Source organism: Platalea leucorodia, assembly GCF_965183815.1.
Source record: "Platalea leucorodia genome assembly, chromosome: 9".
Taxonomy (NCBI): Eukaryota; Metazoa; Chordata; class Aves; order Pelecaniformes; family Threskiornithidae; genus Platalea; species Platalea leucorodia.
Genome location: NC_138831.1, coordinates 39,672,876 through 39,699,423, shown reverse-complemented (window position 1 = coordinate 39,699,423; position 26,548 = coordinate 39,672,876). Strand labels below are relative to the sequence as shown.

The 26,548-nt window shown below is 38.7% G+C and overlaps 1 protein-coding gene across 2 annotated transcripts in view; it reads left to right on the top strand.

Moving 5' to 3' along the window:
• Positions 1–26,548, top strand: part of FBN1 (fibrillin 1) — a gene marked incomplete at its 5' end in the record, with an annotated part of 157,900 nt that overhangs the window by 23,390 nt on the left and 107,962 nt on the right. For both annotated transcript variants that reach the window (XM_082322558.1, XM_082322557.1), the window contains one exon: positions 1,068–1,163. In XM_082322558.1, coding sequence (XP_082178684.1) covers positions 1,068–1,163 — 96 coding nt within the window. The remainder of the gene's footprint in view (positions 1–1,067; positions 1,164–26,548) is intronic.

Here is a 26,548-nt window from a genome sequence, read left to right as displayed (position 1 = left end):
CAAACTGACTCTCGTGGTCTCTTGCTCTTCTTGGCTGGAATGCTGTGAAGAAACTCAAATAAGGATGTAGACACTGCTTTTAACCAAGGCCGACATGTTGCTATCATCTAGTGAACTATTGGTCTGACAGAGAAAATGTGTTTAGCTCATTTAATGAAAACCTTTTGTGCTCTGTCAAAATCAATGGCACACTTTACATGAACTTCAGTGGGACCAGGAATTTACTCTAATAATCTGGAAGAGGATCACATGGTGAAAGGATTAAGAATTGTATTTCTGCCTTCTCTGTGAAATATCAAGTGGATAAAAGAGGATAAATGGAAACCTTCTTTCTACTGAAGTGAATGTGAAACGGAACAAAGAATAACATTACTCAATGAGCATCAAATTGTATTTAAAAGCCCTTTTTTCATGTGAATGTTATATTTTCTGATTTTTTTTGAGAGCAACTGCTTTTGGAGTTTATTATGAGGAAAATTGGGTTTTGAATCTAGTGACAGCATTGTACAGGGGAAGAATATCTTGGATTAACTTAGTCAAGATAGATATTGATTACATTTTGCTATCCTAGTTGATAGCATGAATTACTTAACATCAGCAAGCAGCCTTTTAATACTGGATTGTTTTTCTATTATGGTAGAGGAACAAACACATTTTAAAATTTGCTTCTGAGTAGGGAAAAATTGTGAGGATTTGGAGATGACATTTTCTTCTGCACCTCCTATCTGCAATCTCTACTATTTCAGTGTTTCTTTGTTGAAAGTTTGAAAGAGATGTTATTTTGAAGTTATGGAATTGTCTAGCCATCCCAAAGAGAAAGGCTCAGAGAGGTCAGAGAAGCTGTGATTGTTACTGTGTTTATATTGTGCTCCCTTGAAAAGATGAATTCATGATACTAATGAGGCCAGGAAATAGGAAAAGATCGTAAGTAGATTCTGGAAAATAAAGTATCCTGTCCTGTTATGTTTACCATTTTTACCAATTTACGTGAGCTGGTTAAGTACATACCTTCATGTCTTTCTGGAAATAGCTCAATAAAAATTACTTTTGCCTTCCTTCTGATACAGCTGTCTGTGAAAATGGATGTCTAAATGGAGGGAGATGCGTGGCTCCGAACCGATGTGCTTGCACATATGGCTTTACTGGACCCCAGTGTGAAAGAGGTATGAGCCCTAAAACAGTAGAAAAAAATAGATGTTCCAACTTGCTTAGTAGTAAATTAAAAATGCTTCAATAGTAATAAGAAATAAAATATTTAAATAGTAATATTTTATTTCTGTCTATGAAAAAGGTAAAATAGAATTAATGTTCTCATAGAATGCAACATAAGGAAGCTTTACTGAAAGGAAAACTCCAGTCTAAGAAAATAGTGGAGATGATATTAGTTATGGAATAAGACAAATTAAAATGGTAACAACTTTCATAACTGGCATTTTTAATGAGAAGGAAAACTTTAGCATTGATTTAAAAACAAACATTCAATCTTATCTTCTTTTGTGATTTTTATATATCACAAGCATTGATTGGTATGATGGTAGGTTTACCAAGCGTCATTTTCTTTTCCTGGGGCAAAAATCCCCATTTCTTTACTTTCACAGTAGGGTTGTCGAGCCGTTACCTGTTCTTATCTATAGTTGAATCAATTGGATTTGTTTTTGTTAGTCTCAAGACTGAAAATAAATCTTAAGTAGCATTTTTAGCAATACGTGAGATTGATAACATAGAGGCCTGGAGGAAACACACGTGCAACTGATTAAGGCCTTTCTTTTGTTTACTTTTTTGCTATGAAAACACTCCAATGGAAGAGGTGGCAAATAAAAAATATTGATAAGTGGTTTTACTCAAACTTCAGTTTCGAAGTCATCAGAAAAGCTCTTTGTATCTCTGATACATTTGCTTAGCAATGATAAGCAGCATCTTCCGTCTGTCTTCGGTGTATTTTGTTTCGGCAGAGTTTATTCAATTCTTCTTTCCATTTTGTACAGTTTTATTGTTATCCATTTTAGCTTTTTATTTGCATATCCATAGTGATAATCACAGCTGTTTCCAGGTGAAAAAAACAGCTATACCAACTGTCTTATATGGTAAACAGCTATACCAACTGTCTAATCTGGTATATGGATTTTTTTCAGGGTTATTAAACCAATTTAATGGTTCATTTGAGAGAGATATAGTGAACAATGTTTAGGTATAATCCTTCTGCTGAATTTTGTAATATTAAAAATAAACCATTTTCATTTGTTAGAGCTATCAATTGATCTGTTTAGTTGGAAATTCATACATAATACTCATAAAATAGGTTGTGTTACATATCTATGAACCTGGGACAGAATAGACAGTAATAACCTGAATTCGGGCTTGCATGTAGGGGAATGCTTAGTGAGTGTGTCACATCATCACCGCTGTCGGTGCTGCACCTGGAGTAATGGTTGGCTTTTTTATATGGGCAGCATAGGTGGGTGATGCAGAACAACAAATCTTAGGGAACCAGAGCTTTTCGGTCTGTGCTAGAGCAGATGATAGGATGAAGCAGGTATTTCCTGCACTCCCTACAGCAGATAAAATTGCTGTGTTGGCACTGTGTGAAGTCTTGCCAGTTGTCCACTCAGATGTTGTAAAAGTAGTTCAGACTGATGGCAAGGTATTTTCTGAAGACTGAAAAGTAGCTCTGTTCTGAATCTTGGGATCTCACTGGTGGAGAGGTGTAAGAGGAATGGAAAATCAGGTTAAAAATCCTAAATTTGAAGAGAATAAAGTCTTTATAGGTAAAGAGTATACTGAATATTACTGCAAAGACTTTGAATTTCAAGCAATGACTGCTTGTTCTCCATGGGTGAAGGGTTTGAGCCTTCAGTCCAGTGAGGAGGTGTAAAGCGCAAGTTCAGAAGAGGATTGTTTAATGCTGCTTTTATGTTGCCTGGTCTGGGACCAGTTTGACTCCACCTCATTAGGGCAAGTTTCAAGGCTGAAGCATCCTAGCAGCTTCAGTCCTGTCCCTCAGGGCTCCTGCCTTGTGTCGGGTGGAGTGAGAAACTGGTGACACACAGCCATTTGAGCCAAATCATGCCGTCATGAAATCCCATGCATGTTACTGAGCACAGTTGAGGTGGAAATCTGTAACTTACATGCCTCATCCACAGGCAGTTTTTACTTTGAACATGTGTTTGATTCTATAGTTATCAATAAAAAAGAAAATGGACATTAATGAGCTATAGTGTTTCTGGCTAATGCTCACTGCAGTACTGAGGCCAAATGATAGTCATATCTTCCTAGAAAACCTCTGAAATTTGGCTTCTTTCATAGAGATTTCCTGTTGCCTCTCTACCTAGCTGAGCTAATATGTTCCCCTCCTCTAAAAAGGGTGTGGTGGTTTTTGGTCTCAGAATCACATTATGCCATCAGAAAAACTTTTTCTGAAGATAAGTTTTCAAGTATAAGCTAAAGTTGGTCTTAGAATAACTTGCATTGTTCAGCACATGCACCTGTGTGGTCATTAGGGAGTTGTCTGGCTGCATATGATTTTACACATCTGTCAGCTAAGTAAGAGGTCCGTATTTTGAATCTAGCTTTGGAAAGTTATGTGGATTTGTGACACTCCCCGATGGGCTTCTGTTGTATATGTGGATGGATGTTATCCAGTAAATTGACAAGATTCATGCCTTGTGGAGTAAAACTGTGTCTTTATTAGGGAAAAAAAAAGGGGAGGGGGGGAGAACAAAACAAACCCAAAGCATTTCTATGCGTGGAGAGGGGAAAAAAAAGGAAATTACTCAAGAGAAATAGTCTCTTAAATCATCCCATTTTGGGGGGAATCAGGAGAGGCAGATTGTTTTGAAAACACCATTTCTGGATATAAATGTGATGTGGAGGGATATGGTTCTGTGGCATGCACATTCTCCATCTGTTTGGCTGTGGTTTGACTTCTAGGTTATGCCATGCCACAAGCTAACGGTGATGTAAGTAATTTACTGCTGCGTATCATGCAGCGCTTTTCTCTACAAGCATCAACTAATAGTAACAGTCAGAGAGTGTTTGCGGCACGTATGTCACAGACCAAAGAATATTCCTGCCTTTGCTGCATATGTCGTAGCTTAGAACTGTCTTGAATAAAACAATGTTGAGGCAACCAGATTCATGGGGGTTATTCCAATAATCTGATATGGAAAACAATTAAAATGTTGCAGGTGGTTGTAGCAAAGTTAGAGCCAGTTTCTTGCATCCAGAGGCAAGTTGTGTAGTTCTGTGTCTACTGTTTTAAGTAGTTTTTCCACACATTTGGTCCATATTTGTAATATAAATTAGCCTGATTGGTATTACCTCAGTAAATGCTGACCATATGATTGTTAATGAAGATCTACAAGACTTCTGTGTAGATCAATCGCTTCAAATACACGCACAATGAAAGGGCTTTATCTGGTGAAAGACCTGCTGCTTTCCCTGTGCAGCAAACTCCATCAACTTTGTTGCATGAGTATTTTTATGTATTTATTCAGTCATTCTTTGAGAGGGTAGCAGCTCGCCTTGGACAGTTTTGGCACACAAATTGCTTTTTGTGTGTCTTAGAAGTGTTAATGATAGTATAAAACACTATAAACATGAGCAAAAGGAATTTTTAGATACATTATTATCAGTGGAGTGCCTCTTCATGTTCTGGGAGTGTGTACCATGTCACTGGTGAGATACACTTCGTCAGAGCTGGATTGATAACTGTAGCGTGGTCGAAAGTGGTACACGTGTATCATGAGCTCCTGAGCTGTGGTGTATGGTGTTTGGCACCTTTCCAGAGCGGGGGAAGCCTCCTGGGCGTACTGTCAAGTATATGCAGGTGTATCGTAAGTACAACAGGCCTGGCTTTTCTGTGGGATAATGTTCATCAAAAAGGTGAACTTGACATAAGCTAAACAGTAAAAGTGCAGTGAGGTTGGAAATGCTTCCTACAGCAATTTAAGACACATTTAAAATACATAGTCCAGAAAGGAAAATATTTCATGGATATTGGCTCAGATAAAATTTGAACTTCAAGGGTTCGTTCTGGAAGGTGCTGAGTTCTCTGACTGCAATCCAGTGATGGGCTTTGACATGCATTTAAATTCAAACCTGAGATGTCAATATGCTTAGAATTACACAGGTGCTTAAGGGCCTTGCTGGATTTTGGCCCAAGCTTTCAGAGTCAGTTAAGATCTGAGAGGTGCACTCAGCTTTTAGCATATCATTTGGTCATACCATTAATGAAAAGAAATCACAGGTAACAGAAAATGAAGATGCAAGCAAACCAAAATTTCTTCTACTGGTTAAAAACTGGGTGCCATCTTTATGCCATTCGACTTTTAATGCTGAATAACTTGAGTGAATTACGGATTCTGCAGTTCCTTTTAGAGTTGCTGAAGAGACTGAGAGCAGAGACTTAGCTTATGTTCCCCTTAGGATGACTGAGAACATCAACAGCTCTTTTTATTGTCTGTAAAAGAGCCTAGGGGACTTAGCTGGCTATGTGAGATGCCCATGTTTGGGTCATGTGAAAACATCCCTATGTCATGCACTTTATGAAAGTCCAGAGGAAAAAGTGATGTTAGAAGCTCAGAGAGATGAGACATCCCTATCAGATTTGGTAGAACTGTGTCCTCCAAACTTGTGCATAAAAGCTTTCTTGACTCTTTGAATCTGTTTCTCTTCAGACATTTGGATGATTATAGTTTAAGAGGGTGAATTCTATATAATATAAAATTGTACATTGTTGTTATCCTTGTATTGCAAAAATGCAATGAAACGTGCTTTTCTTTTTCTGTCTGGATCCATTTAGAGGCACACAGTGGAAGCTTAGAATGTGTTACAGCCCTGTTTGTTTATTTGAATGCTTGTGACAACATCAGGGGCTCAATCCTGCTGCATTTTGGAGTTTTGCCACTCGCTTCGCATAGGAGCAGAATTGGGCCTGATGTAGTTCAAAGATTAAAAAAGTACCACGTGTGTTTTGTGTTTTTCTGGACTCAGAATATGAGCAAATGGTTGCTTTTTCTTCAAACAGAGTCGTTTCTGTACTGCTCTCTTCATGGCAGGAATTTTTGCATAATTTTTAATTATATTTGGCCATTATTAAAAGTTCCCAGAATTAATGCCATATGTAAAAATATCTTTCCCAGAGCCTCTCTATGAAAGTGCAGCCGCTGAAAGTGGTTGAGAGTAGTGTAGTGCTGTGTATATTTTTTTTCTTTCTAAATACTACAACGGGTAGAATGTTTTTACAAAGAGGACACTGCACCCCTTAGTGTGCCCCGTCTCTGGTATTTAGTCTAAATGGAAAGTAAATAACAAAGTGTAGATAGCAGTAAAAGTATGTTCCCAAAGCCTTATGTTGCATTTAAAGTAGTATTGCAGCATATGGTAGCTGGCAAACATTTGAATAAACTTGATTTCTGTAGCTGTCTTCCAAGAAACACATCTGTTGACATAGACATGTAGTTTCTGCAGCCCTGTAACATGAATGCATGTACAGTATTATAGCAGCAAACTGAAGGATGGCTAAGCTTGAATGCCTGGAATAAGGATTCTTGCACACCATTTTCCCCCGGAAAAATTATGAAAAATGGCTTCAGGCTGAAGATAAGTATGTTTACTCACAGAGTGATGTTTTACTGTCTTTGAAATAATTTTAATACGTTGCCACCCTTGATGTCTTTCAGTTTCAAAAGAAAAATTCAGTATCAGTGTCTTAGATTGTCTTTTCTATAAAAGAGGTTAGGATAAATGGATGAGGAGTTTTTTAATTTTTAAAATTGAAACTGCAGCTTAATGGTGGAGAAGTCAGCCTCTGCAGAATAACTATGTGTGATTTAAGATAGTTTATAATACTTAGCAATAGATCTCTGGATCAGAACTCAGCACTAAGCTCAGTCTGTTATATAATGCCAAAAAGCATTTTTAGGTTCTTGTGTATGTGAAGGCTTTTATCCATTGCTCTGCTCCTTGTAAATACACCCTATAACCGGTCCTATGTCACTTGCTCTGTGCTTTGTGCATCTCAAAATATCACATAGCAAGTTTTAAAATGTTTCTTCAAATATATGCTTAAAGCTTAATCAAGATCCATAAATGATTCAGTACATATGGGCTTAGGTCTCTTGTGAGATGTGAGGGCTCCAACTTTTGTACATGAAGCTGAACATTTACATTTTGTTCCAAATTGAGTTTTGATTTCGGTCAAACAAATCCAAATCCAAAGTTTTCATTCAACTATTTGGCAGCCATTTCTGCATTTCCATGCCTTCTTGATTGGCTGCTAAGGGCACTGACCTTTAGAAGTGCAGTAAGGTATTATCTGGACTTTGTTTTGATTTGATTTGATTTTAGTTGTAGCAGTGGAGATGCATACAAATTCAATCACAAATTGAGGAGCCCATATTTTGGTATAAATTATAATACAAACATTTGAATGAAATAGCTGCATTGTTCTCATCTGTAAGATTTGATTCTTGCATGTAGGTCATTGAAGGGACTCACATGAGAATCACTGAGATCGTTCTCCTGGTACCACAGACAGCTTTGTTGTGGAACCTGATGCCTACCTCCAGGTGTGCTGGCAGCCTGCGGCACGTGTTTGCTATGCAAGAAATTCAGTTCTGCTTTCATTGCAGACAGGGGCTGAACCTTGCGCTGGCTGTGCTCGTGCATGGTACTTGCGATCTGCCTTGTAGTGTCTTAAGAAATAAAGAGCGGAGGCCTGTGCTTTCATCAAGAGGTTTTGTGGAAGTTATATACACAAAGAGATGTCTATGTTTGTTTGGTTATGGGACGTTACATTAATACAGATATGACTTTCATATACACAGTGCAGGCAGTTGAAAGATATAACTTCCCTGAATGGCCTGCACTGCCAGATATGTGCTCTGTGGAGCTCCAGGGAGAACTGGGAAGAATCTGTCTGATGTGTTGTATTACGAAAGTCAGATTTTTTTTTTTTTTTTTTTTTTCCTGTGTGGAAAGATTGAGTCAGCTTTTATTGATTTTGGTTGTCATTGCAGCATGGTGTTGCATTCGAGGCCTTCAGAATGAGTGTCTTCAAGCCGTTCTTGCTCTTTTAGTACCATTGTAACATGCCCATTTTTCTAATTTCAGCTGTCTCCCAGTTCCTGGGTCACTACAAAACTCGTAGAGCATAAAATAGCTGAGCCCAACTAATTTCTCATGGATCTTTCCATAGAAAAGGTGCTTTCGAAATGGTGACTCCTGGAGTTGAATATGATACAAGGAATGAGTAAATGCAGCTGAGAACTTATCTAATCTAACAGTGCCCACTTAGCCACTTATGGAGAAAAATGTTCCTTCCTCTCTGGGCTGCAATGCATTTTGATATAAGAAAGCACAGCTACCTGAAATCCTTTCATTTGTTACAGTGAAAACAAATGTTTTCCTTGTGAATCACCCTGAAATTTGATATGAATATTTTCCATTCATACCTTTTTTCTTATTGAGCTACTAAGCTGAAAATTTTTTTTATAGTTGCAACAGAAAAAATAAAATATCAGTATGTATGATACCTCAGTCAAGTTTGTGTTACGGACTTTATTTTTCTTTGTGTGTTTGTTTTTTAACGTGATCTAAAGCTTTCATGATGGTCAGTTCTAACAAAGAAAAGAGAACCTCTTTTAAAACATCATCGATCATACATAATACAATGATAAACTGACAAGGGCATTTCCAAGTAAAACAATTCTTTTATATAGGTCAGCTGCAAAGTGCTAATGAAAACGCATCTTAAGCGGAGGTGCTGAAAATGAGCAGTGCAACTGATTTGTCACATGTCAGTCTCCTTGTAACGTATTTGGAACAGAGTTGATGAGATGTCTGTAAAAACCAAAGCTTTTCTAAAGTAAACTGTTACATTTAGAAAGATATCTCATATCCTATCTCAGGATGAAAGTTGCAAAAAGTTCTAGGAAATAACTACCCAAGAGCAGCGGTAAGGACAGTCACATTCACACTTCCAGTTGGCCTTGAGAAGTTCACAAATAATGACTGAGTGGTTTTAATATTTTTTTTTTTCAGTGACAGCTTGTACGGTTTGGCACTCTAGAGAAACGCTGTAGGAAAAGAAAAGAGGCCTAAATAAGGTCTGAAAAGAAAGGAGCCCTAAGAGAAGGATCACTCTCCAAATTCTGCTATGCTGTAAAACAGAGCCTAGGTTTGCACTCCTTATCCAGAAAAAATTCCTTTTGGAAAAATGCAGAATTTACTTATGTACAGAAACCAAGATTCAATATTTCTCTTTGTAGGAAGATGTGTAAAGGCTAGGGATAAGTAATTAAAAAAAAAGCATGAAAGTTACTAAAAGTGCGTATGTGTGTGTACATATGGTTACATACATATGTGCACATACACATGGTTTTATATCTTAAGAACAGAAATACGAAACCTTGTAAGCATCTGATTTTTGATTATGATGTTATACATTTACTGTGTGTCTATTGTGGGTGTTATCCAGGCTAAACTAGCACAGGTAGGTTAACGTAACTGCAGTCTGCTGTTCCATAGCCTTAATTTCTTTTCATGATGGTGTAATTCAGATTACAGATCCCATTCTGAAGGGGTGGCCTCTGCACTGTTTTCCTTGATCCTGAATGTTTAACTTAGCACGTCACTCTGTTTTTAAAAAGTATTTAACGCAAGTAAGCCTGGCTTACCAGATGATCTTGGTCATGTTGTATAATGGCCCCATCCTCATCATTTATGTTTTTTGCAAAGTTTACCCAGTGATCGCCAGGATTTTCAGTATTGTCCCCATTTCCTCCTTACTCCTTGGGATGAATGGTCTCCCGTGACCCTCTAATGCTTCTTCCAACACGGAGGTGCTGACAGTCAATAGGCAAACACGAGCTTAGCAGAATCCTGTATGCTTGCAGTTTTCGCCTCCTTGGCGAAGTGGTGGCTGGTGGCTGATGCTTTCATCCTGCGCCACTACAGACAGCACAGCACAAAGCCCCTGCTCCACTGTGCTAAGGCAGGAGAAGGGTCCTTGCTGGCATTGCAGCAGTGGCAATAAATTCAGTGGTATTTTATTAGACTTACCATTTTCTTTCTTGTTTCTCTGTACACAGCAATCTCTTAGTGTTCTTTGGTCTCAAGATTAAGCCATCAGTTTTTGCCATAAGTCTTTTTACATTGGTCCCGGTGCTTACAATGGCTCCATTGAATTTGTTGATCGATGAGTTTTCAGAAGGCTGGGGAAATAAGTTTATCATCTCCAGCAAAACCAGACAGTGCACTCATATGCACATCTACTATTTAGTGGAGTGACTCCTGCCTCTCAAAGAATTTTTTTTTTTTTTTTTTTTTTTTAAATAGAGTCATAAGAATTACAGGGGAGAGAGGATAATTTCTGGCAGTATTTTAGCTTACAGAATTGCTTAGCATGGAAGAGACGTCTTGAGATCATCTAGTCCAACCCCTTTGCTCAAGCAGGATCAGCTAGAGCAGGTTGCTCAGGACTGTGTTCAGCCACCTTCTGGAAAATGTGTTAAAATATATGTTAGTCTGTGATTTGTAACACCTCCAACTGTATCATTCAGATCTGCTAGCCATTTAAGGAAGATCCAGTGCTAACATTGACAAAGCATTCATAATCCTGGATGTTTTGTGTTTTTTCTTATTTGTGTGTTCTACTATCCAGAGGGTATGTGTCCTGTGGCAGCAATTGATTGAGTGCTGTGATATGAAAGCACATGTTATACTGATAATTTCCAGTGAATTTGCCTAATAAAATTGTAAAAATGGAAGAGGTAGTTTAAAAATATAAAATAAGCTGACAAAATTACAGTGGTTCATGGGGTGTGGGATAGGGAATGGTTTTAACTCCTAGTAACACTAGGAACTACAGACAGGCTGTCAGGGGAATTTTCCTATTTGTACTTGACACTGGCTGTACTTACTTGCTTGTCACTGAAAACAAAAAATGGGGAGACCCATTAGGTACTTGACTGATAATTTCACCTCATTTAGGAAGAAACTGGGTCCCTCAGTGCTGGGAGATTTTAGGATCTCAAAAGCTCCTGTGTCTGCTTAAGCTTCTGAGAAAGAAGCAGTAAACATACAGTGGAAAGAGCATGCTGTGCACTTTCTTCAAAGTGCAATTAAGATGGATCTTAAAGTGAGACACCTTGAACTGCTTCTTCAAGGGCCATTGGACTAGTGTCCATGCTGGAATAATATGTCCAGACCTCTTAGTTCAGTTGAGCAGTACAGTGACAGAATACTGCTTGAGCTTGAAATGTTTATAAGAGGTAATAGTAAAACCAGTGAGCGATGAATTATAATTGTCCTGCTGGGATATGATGAAAGCCTTTATGAGAATCTCCATGTCCCGATGGGACAGTATGGGTGGTAACTTGGAGAGATTCATAAAATGGTAGTATGACAGCTTTACGGTCGGATTAATACAGGCTTCAAAAGAAAGCACAGGGTCAAAAATTACTTCCAGGCTACAGGCTTTAAAGGCAAAAAGATCCACCATTGAAATGGGCAGCTAAAAAAGAGGTAAGTGATACATAGCTGTGAAAGGAGAGTCAGTGTTAGATTGCTTGGGCTCCAGTAACCTTTAAGATAAGATATAATTTACTGATGGAGATACTATGTCTGCAGTTGAATTGCACCACATGGTGTGAATTATTCCAGTTACTTGATTTTTGAGGTGAAGAATAAAGGAGTAATAAGAGGGAAATTTGTGAGCTTTTTGAGGGATTGAAATAAGGAGAGGGTAATGTTTTAATACACTGGAATTGAGTAGACTTATAGGGGCTCATAAAGGAAAAGCAAGAGAAGCAGTTGAGGGAGGAAGATAGGTGAGAAGAAGATAGCAGAGGGGATCTAGCCAGATAGTTTTCACACATCTCAGGAAGAGAGCGTTGAAGGCAGGTTGAGAAGTTTAGACTGCTGCTTGGGCAGGGGAAACCCAGCGGAGATGTGCATTCCATTCATCTGAACGGCTCTTCTAGTAAAAACATTGCTAGACACAAGCACAGTCCAGGAATGGCAAATGATGAATGACTTACCAAGCTATCTTGCTGGGTATTTAATCTGTGTGGTTATCTAAATAATTTGAAATGCTTCTCTTGGCCTGAGCCAGGCTGGGCAAAATGAAGTGCCATGCATTAAACCTTGTGCTATTTCAGCTCTCAGGTCCCAGCAGGAACCCAACAAGATATGGCTCCATGAAAGGTGATACTATATTAAACTAACAGTACAAGCTGTATCAAACTCGGTTCCAAATTCAATACAAAAAGTCATGGTTTTAGAAGGCATTTTAAATCTAGCGCTAGCACTTCAGTCACTTGCTGATGTCAGTACAAAAAAAATGCTTTGTACAGCTGCTGACTGCAAGGAAGATGAGAGGTTAAATTGGGTTAGTGGAAATGAAAGACGTGCAGTGGAAGAAGTATTGGTATCAGAATGTTTATGGAATTTGTCATTAAATAACAGAAGTGTTTAAATTGGAGGGCAAATTTAAAGCATTCCTTTCAATAATTTTTTCCCCGTTTATGTGAAATTGAAATTATTTACAAAGGTGTACAGGGAAACATTAATTTCTTCCCCTCTTAAAAAAAAAGGTAAGGATGATGGCAAATCCATCTTAGTCTCTTACTGTTCAAGCCTTATTGAGCTAGGGCCTGAGCCACCGATGTGTATTAGAATAATTCTGCTATTCTTACTACAGTTGATTACAGTGCTCTGTTATAAAGGGTGGAGGCACTTGGTTGTTCTCCAAAGAAAGTGAGTAATAATTGACCTAATGTACAGAGCACATGAATAACATATTCTTTTGGTAAGAAATTTATGTTTTACAGGGTGTGCTAGAGTTCACATCCCTTTTTCACATCTTCCAAAAGATTTTAAAATACTCAGCTGCTCTATTAAATTTCTAATTCAACAAATACTCAAATACAAAGTATGCATTAGATAAAGCTCTTGAGTTGAATCCAAACATTGAAAAATCTTTTAATCTGCCTTGAAAACAGCTGTTTAGAATTTTGAATAGAAATAACAACTTCCTTCAGCCTATGTTGTTGATGTCTGCTTCAGCCTCAAGCTGGGAGGAATTTCTCTTTGTTGCTCTGATGCAAAGTCTTGCTGCTGTTGCAATGATCCGACTATCCCCAAAACATATCAGGAGTGGTATCCTGGTCCTGTTTGAAATCAATGGTAACACGTCCTTTGAATTCAGTATAATGGAGGAGAGACTTTCTCAGAAGACTTGAGGTCATTTTGACACAGTAATCATAGTTGTCTGGAGTGCAGCTACGGGAGCTCTTAATGACATCTCCCACCACTGAGAGACTGCCACTGTTCTTCACATTTGTCTGCTGAAGGAATTCTTGATATGAGAATTGTGTTTATTAGTGTCTGAAATAATTTAAACTAATTAGATGGGTTTTGTGCATATGCACATGCAGCTTCTATTCCTCGTGCATAAATACTTGGTTAATCTTATAAAATATTATGCAGTGACTCTGCGTTAAATACCACAAATGAAATTTCTAGGCAACTGCCCATTGCATCCAAGCAAATACCAAAAGAGTTCAAGATGGCTAACACTACAGTGAACATCAAAAGCAGCAATGATTTGCCACTTATTGTAAAGTATTGCCAAAACCCTGCAGGGAACAGCTTACATTTATTCTACAACTCTTTGTTTTGCTATATCCAGAGGGTAAATTATACATGCATTTCATGCACATGCGTGTGCGCACATATCGGTTGTATATTCAAACATTTGGGCAGTATTTTAAACTCAGAGTTAGAAGTCTTACATTGTTCAGAGAAGTGAAGCCTGGATGAAACTTCTCAGTAACTATGGAAGTGATCCAAAACCTACTCATGTCAAAGAAAGGGATGCCGAAAGACTTGGGTGGGCTTTGAATTGGGAGTCAGAGTTGACATGATCAGATCCTGTCAGCCAGGTTTCAGGAAGGTGTGCGAGGTTATTGAGAAAGCAGTATTAGCTCTGTGCTGTGTTACCACACAATTAGTCAGTAATTTTGGATAAAAGAAGTGCTCGAAGGCATAAGCCACAAATATGAACATGCTTTAGCAAAGAATACTCTATTGTCTGTGGCTGTAGGGTATAGAAAATACCGTTATATGGAATGGTATTTATTTAACAGCAATTCAGGATGATGAATAAGAAATATTCTAGTAGGGTAAACAGCAAACAAAATACATACAACCTCTTTCAGTTTTATAATGTAGCGTGCTTTTTCTTTTGGGCTTATGTGCTGCATGCACAATCTTTCATGTGATATTCTCATTTCTAAAGTATTTCTTGAATGCAGGCATGTTAATGTATATTGGTTAATACATAGGTAAGTTTGTATATGTGTCCTCCAATAGCCTCTGATGAAGTGTAAGTAGCCCTTTTAAATCCAAAGGCGATCTTTGCATTCATTTTAGTTGGATTTAGGTGGTTGTTTTGGCTTTATTTGGTTTGTGTTTTTTGTTTTTTGTTTTTATTTTAAGTAGTGAGTATTGCGTGTGGTTTGCAGTGGTGTGATATTGATGCAGAGGTGCACATGGAGTACCCAGGATGCCAGTGACTCTCTACACCTCTTTCGAAGCAGAATGAGATTGCAGGCAGGCAGCAGGCTTGCTGCCCTGCAGAGGGGCAGCCTGATGCTCACATGGAAAATAGGCAAAATCACTTTTGTGAACAGGGCTTTTAATTGGCTGTTTAAAAGTTGCTGATCCAATTTCAAGTTCCTAATTAAATGAAATGGGAGAAAGAAAGGGATCAGCATGCTTCCAGGTAAGAGTTCCAATCCAGTGGTTATTTCATTTCAAATGCATGGGCTAAATTACATTATCTTTATAATTTAGGCTCATAGTATATTCACACACTAATTAAAAGTTCATCTGTAAGGGCAGTTTAACCACTGCAAGCTTATTTTATTTTATAAGACTAAACTATTTGATGCTTTAAAAACATTTTTCTAATGTTAATGTTGTTTATCACAAGTGTAGTTGAAACCTGAAGCTTAATTATTAAAGTAGACGTTCCGGCACTTTCCTGACAAGAATGATGTGGATAAAAGACATTATTTCTGGGAGAAATCTTTCTTACCTTTTGGATGTAGTGCAAAATACCTCTGATAATCAGGAAGAAGTTTTCTCTTCAGTGAAATGTCTTAAATTATGAGCTTTCTACTGTTTTATGGGAATTTTTTTTAAGCCACCTAAAAGTTTTCCCACAGTGCTGGTTTACAAGCAGCTGAAACTTTAGACACCCCTCAGAACAGTCTGTTGTTCCATTAACATTGCTGGGAGTGATGCACATGTATATTGGTGACCACCTAGATTCCTAAATGTTCCCATTCTATTAAAAATTAAAAGAAAATATTTCCTATATTTTTAAGTACAAGTTTAAATTGGCACTGTAATTGCTAAACCTTGCAGCTTAGACAGATGCCAGAGCTCCCACAGAGGAACTTTAAACTGTAATATGCTGTACTCGATACGGTTACCCCTCTTAACTCTTTGCTGCTCCCCAGCAGTGGATGGGAGCTCCCTCCTGCTTCCCTTCCTCTCTCTCCTCTTACCAGTTGTGGGAACCCTGAGGTGCTGCCTGTCATGTACCATTCTCTTGCACTCAGTCCCAAGGAGAAGTCGACTTTTAATACCTAAAGTATCCTCTGTCTCAGCTGTGAATCTGCTTTTGGCTTGAGGGAGCTAGGGGAATTGAATTGGATTACTAGCTTCCTAACGGCTTAATACTTCATTCAAAGCCCAGTGAAGTTAAAAGGAAAAAGATACTCAAGGGTTTCAGTGGTGTGGATCAGATCCTATATCCAGAAGGGTAAGGTAAGCATTGAGATAATATGCTCACACATGGATCACCTCACTTCTGTTCTTTCTGTGAGTCCTGATTTCTTAACAGGACCACCTCTTAACCTCAGTACCTGCTTTGTATGATGCTGAGTTGCAGCAGGAAGACTTGTTGGGGAGATAAAAATGAACAGGATCAGCTTAACGGTCTGGTGCCTGTGAAATGGAGCTTGTTCTTCTAAGAAAAAATTTAAATCTATGTCTTTTACTGATCATTTATTTTCTTTTTTTGAAAGGTGAATTTTAATTCTAAATGTGGGAACATAATCAGGCCTTACCATCATTTATTCTGCTCCACTCAACTGTTCAATTGTTCTTTCAGTGTAAAAATATTTCAGAAGACAGTAGAAGTATTTCCTATCTATTAGAAATCCACTGGCTACAGTTTAAATTTTTTCCTTACTCAATACACTTAATTTTATTTCTTTGAAAGGGATAGATAGGAGCTGCCCAATTTAACAGATAAGCAGTGTGTTGTCGGTACTGGATTAGGCCATTCTTCATTTTTTATCTCATATCCTCATTTATCACTGGCCTGGTGTTTGTTTTTCCTGATTTAGAATTAGACATTGAACTATACAAATAATATCGGGGTACATAATTTATACCTTGTCAGCTTGAAAATATCAAAGTAGAAAAAGAATCTGGAAATCAGCTCTACAGATGGGAGGAACACGCCTTTTGGGAAAATGCATACTTAATATCTGCAATTTGTGTAATCATTGTTTATTCATATTTGGTCACCCAGTGCTAGCTAGTGGATAATATTTCGGAGTGCATAGCCAGGTGGGATACTGTGGTCTACTGTGTCAGTCAGATGTTCATCACATTGCTGGGACATTCTCGGGCATCTTTTTGCTTCTGGGAGTATGAAGGTGAGCGCTGCTAATGCCGGTCCCCACCCTGCAAAGCGTGGTGCTTGCTGCAGGTCACCCAGCTCCCGGGTGGAGCTGGGACCGCTCCCACTCTCTCGATACACGGATTCCTCTCCTGGATGGCTTTGCCTGGCTGGCTGCTCTCTACTTGTTGGCTCTCTGGACCTCCTTTTTAACTAGTTAGTTGGCCGGCCTGTCCTGGCAAGCCTCCCTCTCCTGGTTGGCTGGCAAAGCTCTCAGGCTGGCCGGCCTTTTCCTTCCCTTCCCCTTCCTTTTCTCCCCTTCTCACACATGGTGTCTGCTGGCTCCCACTGTTTATCTCTCCATGTCTCTGTGCCTCCCACTCATTTATTAGATTTGCTTTGATCCATCCCATCTTTGCTGCCTTCCTGTTTTTCTTCCCTCTGGTCTTTTGCTGTTTTGCTTCTTTGTATCCTTGTTTCCTTCACACTTGTTCCCTGAAGGCTTTCTGCTCTGGCTTTCCCCTACCTACAGGCAGCATGCATCTTTTCCAGAGCTTGCTGTCTCGCTCTTGTCCATTCATCTGATCTAGTAACCACATTGTTTGAAACAGTTACTAACAGAACACCGATTCGTGCTAGAGGTTGGAGAAAAGGTTATGTTTAGCACTTTTTATTTCCTATAGGCATTTTCATAAGTTCCTTTATAAATATAGTCTGTGCTTATGTAGAAATGCCTGTGATAAAATCCCAACTTCAAGTGCTTTGTTGTGCTTCTGTGTCATATTTCCCATAATTGTGGATTATCAAGTATCTGTGTGTTCTCTATAACTCACTGCCATCTCCCTTAGGACTCTTAGAAATGTCACAACTCACTGTTTTAATCCTGACATCGCAATTATAACTGTAGTCTCACAAACACTTAGTTATGTTAGTGTGGAATAAGTACTTCTGGGTGATCACAATGATGGGAAAGGAAGTGCAGGGAAAATTCATGGCAGTTGAAAATCTGCTGCTGAAGACCCTGTGAGAGAAGGCATAAAATTCTGTGGCCATTCTTCTGGTTGTTTCAATCTTTGTTCCAGAGTCCTTATTCAGACACAGTTCCTGCTGATGCTAATTGAAGTTTTGTCTGAGTTAGGACTAGAGAAACAGATCTCTGTTGTTAGATGCTATAGCGTACCTCATGTCATCTGTGGTTAAAAACCCCATAAATATCTATTCTTTTTGCCCCTGTTTGGATCAAACCTATTTTCTAAGCACTTCTTTTGCTCTTTCTCTCCACATGGCCAATGTTTTCATTCTCCCTAATTGTGGGGTACCTAATATCATAAATCACTCTAAATACTGATTAACAAGTCAGTCCCTAACGGTAACTACACAACCTTGTCAACTGGAAAATACTCTCATCCCTCCCGGTATGTGTTTTCTCCTTTCATGACAGAAATATGAATCCCACGTGAGAGGGCATTGTTCCCATATAGCAGCCCATTCCCTTCAAGTGAATATTATTTCTCCTTCTCCTCTAAGATTTTAAAAGTTTTGGGATTGCTTTTACACATGTGTATCCAGTATAGATATATTTCTGCAAAAAAAAGAGTTCATAGCATCTATTGAGTTGGAAAATTAATTAGACGACCTAATTGATTGTGCATGAGTTCCTCTGTGGAATGCGTTCTGCTGCTGTTGCACTTGCCCAGCACAGAAAATCTCAGGAGCTAATTCCTCTGGTCTTTTACTAGAAACTGACAATTAATTGAACATTAAAAAAACCCAAACAAACAACAAAAAAAAGCAAAACCAAAAACTTGAAGGTTCTTAACACAAAAAAAATTACATGAAAGATCTTTTCTCATTTTATTACAGTAATGTGAAGAGGCCTGAAATCAGTTTGAGAGTCCCTTTATCATTCACAAAACACACAAGTCTGTGTCCCAAAGGCTGTGTAGTCTGAAGAGGAAAAAACCCCAACAGCATCCAGAAGTACTGGCAGCCCCACGTTACATGTGGGGAGCTAATATACAGGGAGATTAAGTCACTTGTGTAAGGACGTTCAGGGAGTCTGTAGCGGAGTCTGAAACTGAACCCAGGTCATCTCAGTCCCAGCCAAGTGTCTCAACCACAAGACTATCCCTCCTCTTCAGTATGTCAGTGTAGAAAGTAGGCCAAAAAGCAGTTTCCATCCTTTTATACACAGCATTTTGTAAGGCTGTGAAGTATTATGTATTAGACAGGCATCTGGATCAACAGCAGTTTCTGCGGATACTTTTATCTGTAAACAGAAGCAAAGCCTGTAAGGGCTTTGTAAATTTTACATAAATTATTATTTCATCTATAAATAGCATAGTTAAATCTATAAATACTATACTTAATTTCAAGGCATTTTAATGATTTTTAAGAATGGAAAATGTATTTAAAGGACTTCTGTGTTCTGTAGCTCTCTAATCTTCATATGTTTTAGGTTCTGGTACTACTCATACATCATGATGCATTAGCAGTGATGCATAGCTATGCCAGGCAGTGTAGTGTGTTACACCATGCGGTGTAAACTGAGAAAGGGAGGCTCAGGTCGCATGACAGGCTAATGCACCCGTGTTACTCAAAGGTTAAGTACTCATGTGCTGGGAGTTAGTGAGGTTTGCAGTTTGCTGACCTAAATCTGAGTGATTCCTATTATGTCGAATATTTACTCGTCTTCCGGAGAATCTCTGTATAACCAGAGTGTAATGAAACTTATGCTTTAATGTTTTGTACCCCCAATGGAAGAGGGACAAAAAAAAAAAAAAGTGCAAGTATGTGCAGATACATATGCATGTAAATCCATCATCCTCCTTCAACTGGGATCTCCCATTTTTGTATAAAATCTGCATTACTGTGTTGAAGTATACAAAGAACAGGCCAGAGCTGTTCATTCCCCTCAGTGCCCTAGTTAGCTATTCACAGACACCTGGCTCATTTGCTGAACCCCTGATTCCTTTCTCCCACATCCCCCAAATAAAAATTACCTGGTTCTCACTGACATACGTTCTGGAACACCACTTTTATGAAGTCCATTAATTGAAACAGTTAATTCCAGATGTTCTGTGCATTTACACAGATAAATTTCAGTGATTGTCATGGCAAAAAATAAAAAAATCAGTTTTGAAGGACCACTGGGATTTATGTGGCATGGAGGTGAGAGAAACCTTGTTTTTCAACCCAGAAACTCTAAAATAAGTAGTGAGAAATCATCCAAAACTATATGGTGATCAGTGTAATGGACCGTTCAGTACAAACTACGGTTTCCAAGATTCTGATGCTGTTCCCCGTGAGCACATAATTAGTAAAATACAATTGGAGTGTGTCACTTTTGGTTGAGCCAGCATGGCCCAGCTTTTGGAAAGGGGCCTCTGAAGCTGGGTGGATCTCTCTCTTCCCCTCACCCCGCAAGGCTGGCTGTCTTCTACGTGTGGTTGTATGCACGCACAGTCACAGACAATGGGATTCCCCCACTGAATTGTCATTCTCTCATCAAAGTCCATGAGCCTAACCCTTTATTTGTAAGTGGGACCTGGGCTTAATGTTGGATGTCCATGTCTGGGCACCTACAAAACCAACAAGTCCTATTTAATAGGGAGGAAACAGAAATCTGTTAGGATTTCAGTCTCGGAGCTTGAATGTTCACGTTGAAGGCACTCAGGCTGGTGATTTTTTCCCAAGTTTTCATTACTTGCCCCCTGTGTGGAGGCAAATGAAATCTTGGGACCTGACATTCCCATCAACAAGTAGAAGAGATGCCAGTTTCCAGTGCTGAGGTAAAAATAGATCTGCAATACCTGTTACACTAAAATAATGTATACACAGCAAGTGTGATAAATAAGAAGAGGCCAAAGGCATCAGCACATATGCTATTAAAAAGCAAAGAAATATTAACAATATGCTAAGAATGTGGAGTTGCTTGCATTTTGAGGAAAAGCACAAAAAGTTTCCCATGTTTGACTACAGTATTAATGGTAATTCGAAGTCTTTTAGAAAGACTTGCAATTGTTCTCAACCAATATCTTAAGTTAAAAAATAAAATAAAGTGTTCTTCAATACAGCCGGCTGAATATGAGCCAGCAGTGTGCCCAGGTGGCCAAGGCGGCCAATAGCATCCTGGCTTGTATCAGAAGCAGTGTGGCCAGCAGGACCAGGGAAGTGATCGTTCCCTTGTACTCAGCACTGGTGAGGCTGCACCTCGAGTACTGTGTTCAGTTTTGGGCCCCTCACTACAAGAAGGATATCGAGGTGCTGGAGCGTGTCCAGAGAAGGGCAACGAAGCTGGGGAAGGGTCTAGAGCACAAGTCTGGTGAGGAGCAGCTGAGGGAGCCGGGGATGTTTAGTCTGGAGAGGAGGAGGCTCAGGGCAGACTTTATCACTCTTTACAATGACATGAAAGGAGGTTGTCGCGAGGTGGGGGTCAGTCTGTTCTCCCAGGTAACCAGTGATAGGACAAGAGAAGATGGCCTCAAGTTGTGCCGGGGAGGTTTAGACTGGGTATTAGGAAAAATCTATTCACCAAAAGGATTGTCAGGCACTGGCACAGGCTGCCCAGGGAAGTGGTTGAGTCCCCATCCCTGGAGGTACTTAAAAGACATTTAGATGTGGTGCTTAGGGACAGGGTTTAGTGGTGGACTTGGCAGTGCTAGGTTAATGGTTGGACTTGATGATCTTAAAGGTCTTTTCCAACCTAAACGATTCTATGATTCTATGATTACATTGCTAACAGGAGAGTCAGTAAAGACCTTTCACTCGTCTTGCCTGCAGCGTACAAGTAAGAAGAGAACTTGACCCCAAGTTTGATAATTGTCTGTGGATTTATATTTTTTTTTTTTTTCTGTTTTAAGATACTTAATTATAATTAGTTCTGTACTCTCTCACTGCTTGGGAAAATCAGGCTTTTGATGTGGTTTTAACAAAGAGTATTTAATTGAAAATTGTCATAAATAGTTTCTGTAATCCTAGGATTAAAGATATGATGGATGCAGAAAGTCCGCAGTCACTTGAGGCCAGTCATTCATTGACTTTGGGGGACATCCACTCATTAGTGCTAAGCAAAGAGAAGACTCCTTAAACCAAGTGGTCAGTGAAGACAGGAGTGACAGTAAACCTTAAAGAAATAATACGAGCTTACTTTTTTAAATTAAATATTAATATATCTGATGTCCATTGTCTCTTTCCAGTTAATATAGAAGTCTAGACGCTCTATGAGTATCTTAGATTTTCTGAAGATCATTCAGAGTTAGCAACAGAGCAATTTAATGCTTTAGTAAATATTACAAGAAAGTGTGAAATAAGAGAAAACCCTAGGCTCGCTGAAAACCTGTAAAATCCAAAGACGACTAGAAGAATACTAACTGAGAGGTAGGGTCCATAGTAATATCTTCAGAATTGTACAAAAAATTAAGAGTAATGAAACACACGAGTGTTAGCATCTCATGTACTTTATATTGGTGGGTATAATATATATATACTTAATAAAATTATACTTGCCTATTTGAAAACATTTGTGAGTCAAGGGTTAGATCATTTGCCTTCTTGGAAGGAGATGCTTCCTACTTCTAGCAATAGGTATTGAATACATGAGATAATTCCAGAATTACGGCATGTATTCTGTAACATTTCAACAGAGATACCATCAGACTTATTCAGAGTTAAGTAGTGCATGTTATTACTATGTTTATTTTTGGACCACAGTCTTAATGCAAATCCCATATATATGGTTATGCAAAATGAGCCAGATTCTGGTCGTGATTACACTGGTGTACACACAGACTGATGCCACAGTTTCATTGAGGAAGGAATCTGATCCTGTAACACAGAGGGTTGCATGGTATTTCAATTAAGTAGTTGATGTGTTTCGCCATGGAGTTGGAGGTGAGATATTAGTGTCTGAAACAATTTTTGTACATTATTGACTTAAATTTGTAACACTTTCTGAGATTTTACAGGGTGTTATTGTGCAGTCATGAAATTAAATAATTATTAAAATATTTCCGTGAAAATCAAAATACTGTATGTTGTCACTGTTTTTCAGATATTTTTTGTGTCTTTTTAGCTGGCTATTTACAACATACATAAAACTCTGTGTTACAACCTTATTCAAAAAGAACAGTATTAGTTATTCCAAATTCAAAAAAATTTCAGTATTTACATCACATCAAATCTGTCATCACTAAAATCGTATCACTAAAAATACATGTATGTGAGAAGTATTGAGAATACAAAAACCCGGGCAAGTGCCTCGCTGAAGAAATTTGGTCAGGGAACTGTCTGCCGTGTGAAGAGTCTTCATGGGAATACAATCTGTGTGCCCCTTGCTTTTGTTCGTAGAAGTTTTCCACCACCATAATTTCTCAGGAGTCCTGGTCCTTTTGGGTTATGGCAAAGAGGGAGCTTGCTTAGGACAAGCCAGATGATTCCTGGCAGCCATTATAAAGGAGTAAGAAGAAATTGTTGATTGCTCTAATTACCTTGTTAAATAGCTGCCAGGACTTTGGAAGTTCGGCATTCTGTTAGGACCTTAGAAGTTATTTGTCCATGTGTCATTATGATAATATATACGTACCAACACCCAAACCATCATTATTACATTTACTGCCTTCCCTTTAAGTGATCCACACTGAAAGCAGTCGACTTCTTGCCATTCCTGCTGTATGTTTACTCGTTGTATCTCACTTAGCTTGAGCAGTGAAACTGGCTCCCTTCCTCCCTCTCACCTCCCCTTTTTATTTATAACCCATTTGCAGTTCTGGACTGAGTTTCATTCCAGTGCTCTGCAGTTGTATTGTGTTTCATGACACTGCAGAGGAACATTTATATTTTAGAAAAAAAGGGTTATTTCTAATGTATTGTGTCACTCCCTCTCCTTTTTAAATGTGAGCACTATCTCTTTAAATCCTGTGTGTTGCATTGTCTGAAAGCATTTTCCTTTTCTTTGGATGTTGGTCTATTTAATATACTGCAAGTTGTTAGGATCTATTTTTCTTACACAGTTTGCACAACTTTTGGATAGTCTCAGTTACTTTATAGTCAGTGTCTTCTGGAGCCAAAGAGAAGAAATATACAGAGCTCGCCTACTAGCTTTGTCTTTACCTTTCTATTTAATAGTTAATACTTTGTGGTATGTTAAGAGAGTTTCTATAACGTGGCACTTCTTAAGAACTCCTTTTAAAAAGTAGTAATAAACTTCAGCCAACTTGTTCTTTTTAAGTGAAACTTCCAGAGTTCTTCAATTGAATCCATTCTCCTTAATAATCATCTGGTCTTGACAATAAATATGTCACCAAAGTTAGCTACTTTTTTGCAAAAAGAGAGATGGAAATCAACTCAGAATTTTATTTCATTGTTGCTAGCCTGTGAAAGAAATTGGAAAAATTAAAATCTGCAAAGAAATGTTCCTTTGTAGCTTATGCAGCAAAGTAGGGTGGGTTAGAGTTTGTCAGGTAACTGATTATTCAGAAATGAGAAGTTATTCTGCATTTAGCTGCATTGCTTACTGTTTTCTTCATCATGGAAAAGAATAAAATGTGGTAACAATTTTCTGTATTTGGACTGCTGCCGCACATAATTTGGAACAACAGAGCTAAAGCCTTGATTTTGGTGAAATGCTTAGTCTGCGTGTTGGATTAAAATGTGTGCAACAAATCACTCCAATTCTATAATAATTTTTTGAACATTATTTTTTTATTTTATTACTGTAATGTTATTACTTTTCAGTTACAGACATGGAGAACTGGGTCAGTTGCAAGAACAAAATTGGCATGAAAATAGTTGTATATTTGTTCTTGAAAATGGATTGCCAAAATACATTTGAAAATGGTCAGCTTGAAAATGAATTGTTCTATACATCAAATGCAACTGATAATGTTAGTCTCACGTGGTTAGTAAGTTGTTATTTAGAAGTCCTGTTCTTTAACCAGTATCCTAGGAAGACTAGATAATATTTGCTAGATAGACATGTTAAACAGATCATCTGTGCAGAAACGGATTTGTGAAGCAGCTTACGGAATGGAAAATAAATTTAGGCTGAAGTGTGCCAGCAAGTCAATATATGAGAACAATTTGCAACAAGCAAAGGTGAGGAAGACATGCAGAAATGGGGTCATCAGAATCATGAATTAGAGGATATTATCCCTGGGGCTGGAATATATGAGGCAGTAACTAACTTTTGTGGCTGGCTAATACTGAATAAAGAGTTATGATACCACTGCAAGTTATTTATTGCAAGTGTTAGATATGCTTCTGTGGATGTTTTCTACTCGTGTTAAAATAACGAGAGGCAACTTGGAGCTGTGATCTGTCCGCAGCACAGCTGTGGTATTTGGAGACATTTCTGCTGCCAGATTTATACCCCTGCCAGAAACGGTGCCTGAATGCTTGCACTCCGAGTCCCCAGTTCCAGTGACATCTTAGCACTAGCCAGTGTTAAATCTCAGCAGTTCGAGCTCGTGCTGCACTGCGCGCTGAAGCAGCTGGGAAGGGGTCTTGTTAATATGTGAAGCCATCTCTGGCACTGGAAGGGAGCAGACAGAAGTGGCATGGTGATAATTTCTTCACATACCACAGCTAAACCTACCAAACCTCAACGGTAAGAAGTGTTAGACGTCGTAGGAAATAAGTAAAAATATTGACAAAGTTTTGTTTTCTTTCCTTCTGAACACCCTCTGATATCTTTGCCATGTACTTTCCAATGATGACACATTGGGATCTGACTGGGGTGAGTAATGGTGTCTGGCTGGGGGAGGAGAGCACAGGGAGTGCTTAACAGTGAGTAATTATTTAAGGAAATGGCCCATGTGGAAAAGAGGGTGTTGTGATTGGATGCATTTATCAGCTGGCATTTCAGTGTCACCTGTGGATGGAGAATTATTGTGTCTGACTTTTTGAATGGTTGGAAGTCAGTGCATTGTGCTAACATGGGAACGTTGTGTTGTGTGTCTTGATTCAGTCTGTGAAGTGAGATGTGCGACATGTCCCCTATTAGGAAAGACGGAGGTAAATAATAATTACCCCATGGGTTCCCGAGCATGGTCATTCACTTTTCTGACGAGAACTTAAAAGCCACGAAGTCTGTATACAGAACATGATTTCATGATAGCCTACAAGCAGTTGAAAGGCACATTTTGCAAGTGGAGTTAGAGTTATGAGCGCATTGCCCTTCCCTATTTCTCTGGTGCAGTGACACACACAGGTTTGCATTAATCTTTTGGGAGGGGTATGTGTGTAAAGCTTCTGTTTGTTCTCTCTGTCCTTATCAGGAGATTTTAGTATGTCTGAAAATACCTAGAATCACTTTGAAGGACATTTGGAAATTGAGCCTGAAATGCTAAACTTCTCTGTTCCGTAACTCTGTGTTATGGTGGTACTTACTGCTACAGCCAGCTTGGTCATGCCGTGCTCTTGGGTCAGTTCTGAGACTCTGTAATTCTTGGAATTTTACTGCAAAAATTCTGATTTCAGACAGAGCAGATCCTGCCTCTTGAAATGAGGCACATGGTGGTTTTTTCCATCATCTTTAAATGTATTGCTACCTTCTCTGAAGAGAGTAGAATGATTGAAGTACAGTGAAACATACAGAGAGAGATGGAAGCTGTGTTTTTCCATTAACAGTGTAGTTTGTATAGTGAGAGGTATCGTCTGGTTTCCAATCCTGTCAAGAAACATGGCTTTTTCAAAGAACTAAAACTTTAAGAGCTGGCATTTCTTATCATATATATGGTGCCATTGTGTCACCATTTATTTCAGATTTTAGATCAGAACATCTGATACAAATTTCTTCCATTCCTGGTTTTTAAAATCAGGAAAAGTGATAAGAGTTTTGTTTGTGCA